The sequence below is a fragment of the Amphimedon queenslandica genome, unplaced genomic scaffold (genome assembly GCF_000090795.2).
Source record: "Amphimedon queenslandica unplaced genomic scaffold, v1.1 AMPQUscaffold_9679, whole genome shotgun sequence".
In the NCBI taxonomy this organism is placed as follows: Eukaryota; Metazoa; Porifera; class Demospongiae; order Haplosclerida; family Niphatidae; genus Amphimedon; species Amphimedon queenslandica.
This window is the reverse complement of record NW_003550049.1, coordinates 1-2,232: the sequence shown is the minus strand read 5'-3', so window position 1 is coordinate 2,232 and position 2,232 is coordinate 1. Positions and strand designations below refer to the sequence as shown.

The 2,232-nt window shown below is 37.2% G+C and overlaps 1 protein-coding gene across 1 annotated transcript in view; it reads left to right on the top strand.

Annotated features, from left to right (window-relative positions):
• The window catches only part of LOC105315545 (mucin-5AC-like), a gene marked incomplete at its 3' end in the record, with an annotated part of 4,053 nt that extends 1,826 nt beyond the window's left edge, over positions 1-2,227 (top strand). The window contains 3 exon segments of the mRNA XM_020006562.1: positions 1-1,288; positions 1,617-1,653; positions 2,205-2,227. The exon segment at positions 1-1,288 is cut by the window's left edge and continues 5 nt beyond it. Of these exon segments, the coding sequence (XP_019862121.1) occupies positions 1-1,288; positions 1,617-1,653; positions 2,205-2,227 (1,348 nt within the window).
• Positions 2,228-2,232: the final 5 nt, after the last annotated feature.

Genomic DNA, 2,232 nt, shown 5'->3' with positions numbered 1-2,232 from the left:
CAGTTCTGCTATTCCTTCTCATACTTCAGTTACTAATTCATCCATTGGTTCTACATCACGGTCTTTCTCTAACCCTGGACCTACTTACAAGCCAACTAGCTCAATGCCTATTGGATCAACAGTAGCACCTCCCACTGGATCAGTTACAGGACCCACTCCAGCTTCCACTAAACCAGCTTCAAGCTCTGGTCCTACCACCACTACTCCTGCCATTAATTTACCAGTGTTTAGCTTTGGTACTAGTAACGTTCAAGGATCAACCCCTTTTTCCTTTATTAATTCACCAGCTGGTGGTGGGGCTCCGTTTGTTTTTGGTTCTCATTCTACTCTACCAGCTGGGGGTAGTGCTCCATCATTTGTTTCTGGAGGGGCCACTCCTTCATTAGCAGCTGCCACACATCCTCCTTCCATTACCAAGTCTTTTTCAATGCCTCCTTACTTGACAGTATCATCAAGTAACAGTTCATCTCTTCCTCCTAGTACAACTCCTGGTTATCTGAGACCCTCTCCTCTTTCCATTGCTACTACTCATTCTCCAGCTCAACTCTCCACAAACACATCTCAAACTGTTACTAGCTCTATCCCTACTAGCTCTATTCCTGTTCCTGCTACTAGTTCTATTCCTGTTCCTTCTACTAGTTCCATTCCTGTTCCTGCTACTAGTTCTATTCCTGTTCCTCCTACTAGTTCCATTCCTGTTCCTGCTACTAGTTCTATTCCTGTTCCTTCTACTAGTTCTATTCCTGTTCCTGCTACTAGTTCTATTCCTGTTCCTTCTACTAGCTCTATTCCTGTTCCTTCTACTAGTTCTATTCCTATAGCTACCACTACCTCTGGTTCTACTATGACTCCTGTTTCTATTACTAGTTCCTTTGGAGCTACTAGTTCTACTCCTCTATCTATAACTCATACTACTGCTCCTCCTACTATTACTACTACTACTGCTGCTGCTGCTACTGTTGCTGCTGGTGTTAGTATTTCAGCTTCTAATGCTCTACCTGTTTCAATTGTCTCTTCATCAACTTCAGGGACCAGCTCCTCTTCCACTGGTCCAATCACTTCAGGTAACTCTGCTCCATCTAATACTCCATTATCTGTCCTTCCTGCTACTATTGGACCTGCTCCAACTGCTCCTAGTTCTGTTGGTACTTTGGTTGGTACTTCTAGTGTTGGTGGTCTTGTTACTCAGTCTCAGCTAGGCATCGGTGGGTATTCTACTGCTTTGCCTGTTGCAGCACCTGCTACTAGTGGATCGGGAACTCCAATTCAGAGTCCTTCAGATGATGAGGTACACGTACTGTGCATGTAATTTAATTTGGTATTATTATTATTATCATTATTATTATTATTATTATCATTATTATTATTATTATTATTATTACTATTATTATAACAAAATCAGACACAATGCAGAGGACAAAGGAGAGACAAAAAGGGAAAGCCCATAAAGAAAAGAAAATCAGGGACAAAACAAAAAACAGGAAAAGAAAAACCAAAAACAAAACACAACAAAATAAAAACAAAACGTCCTACAGTTATTGTTATTATTATCATTATTGTTATTATTATCATTATTGTTATTATTATTATCATTATTGTTATTGTTATTATTACAGGCTGATCAAGATGGGATGGATGAAGACCCGCTCAATGGTGAGATAACTAATTTAATTAATTAATAAGAATGGTTTGTTTTTATTACATTTTCTGATACATATTGATGTACTTATGCTGTGTAGAAAGTTTAAGCTGATTCCGAGTTCAATTTTTCAAGTTACAGCCATTTTAAGAAAATACCCAAGGCTATAGCCCATGGTTTTTTCTAAAAAATGGCTCCGAAATCACTCCCAATTTTTATTACATTTTCTGATACATATTGATGTACTTATGCTGTGTAGCAAGTTTAAGCTGATTCCGACTTCATTTTTTCAAGTTACGACCATTTTAAGAAAATGCCAAAATTCTGAAAAATATCTAAGACTATAGCCCATGGTTTTTTCTAAAAAATGGCTCTGAAATCATGCCAAATTTTTATTACATTTTCTGATACATATTGATGTACTTATGCTATATAGAAAGTTTGAGTTGATTCCGATGAGAAATTTTTGAGTTATTGTGTACAGAAGTAGATGTTTTGTCATATTTAGTGCTTTCATTCATACTTTTTGCTTTAAAAAAATAATATTTTCTGGCTCTATTTTTAGATGATACATCTAACAGAAATGGTGCAAG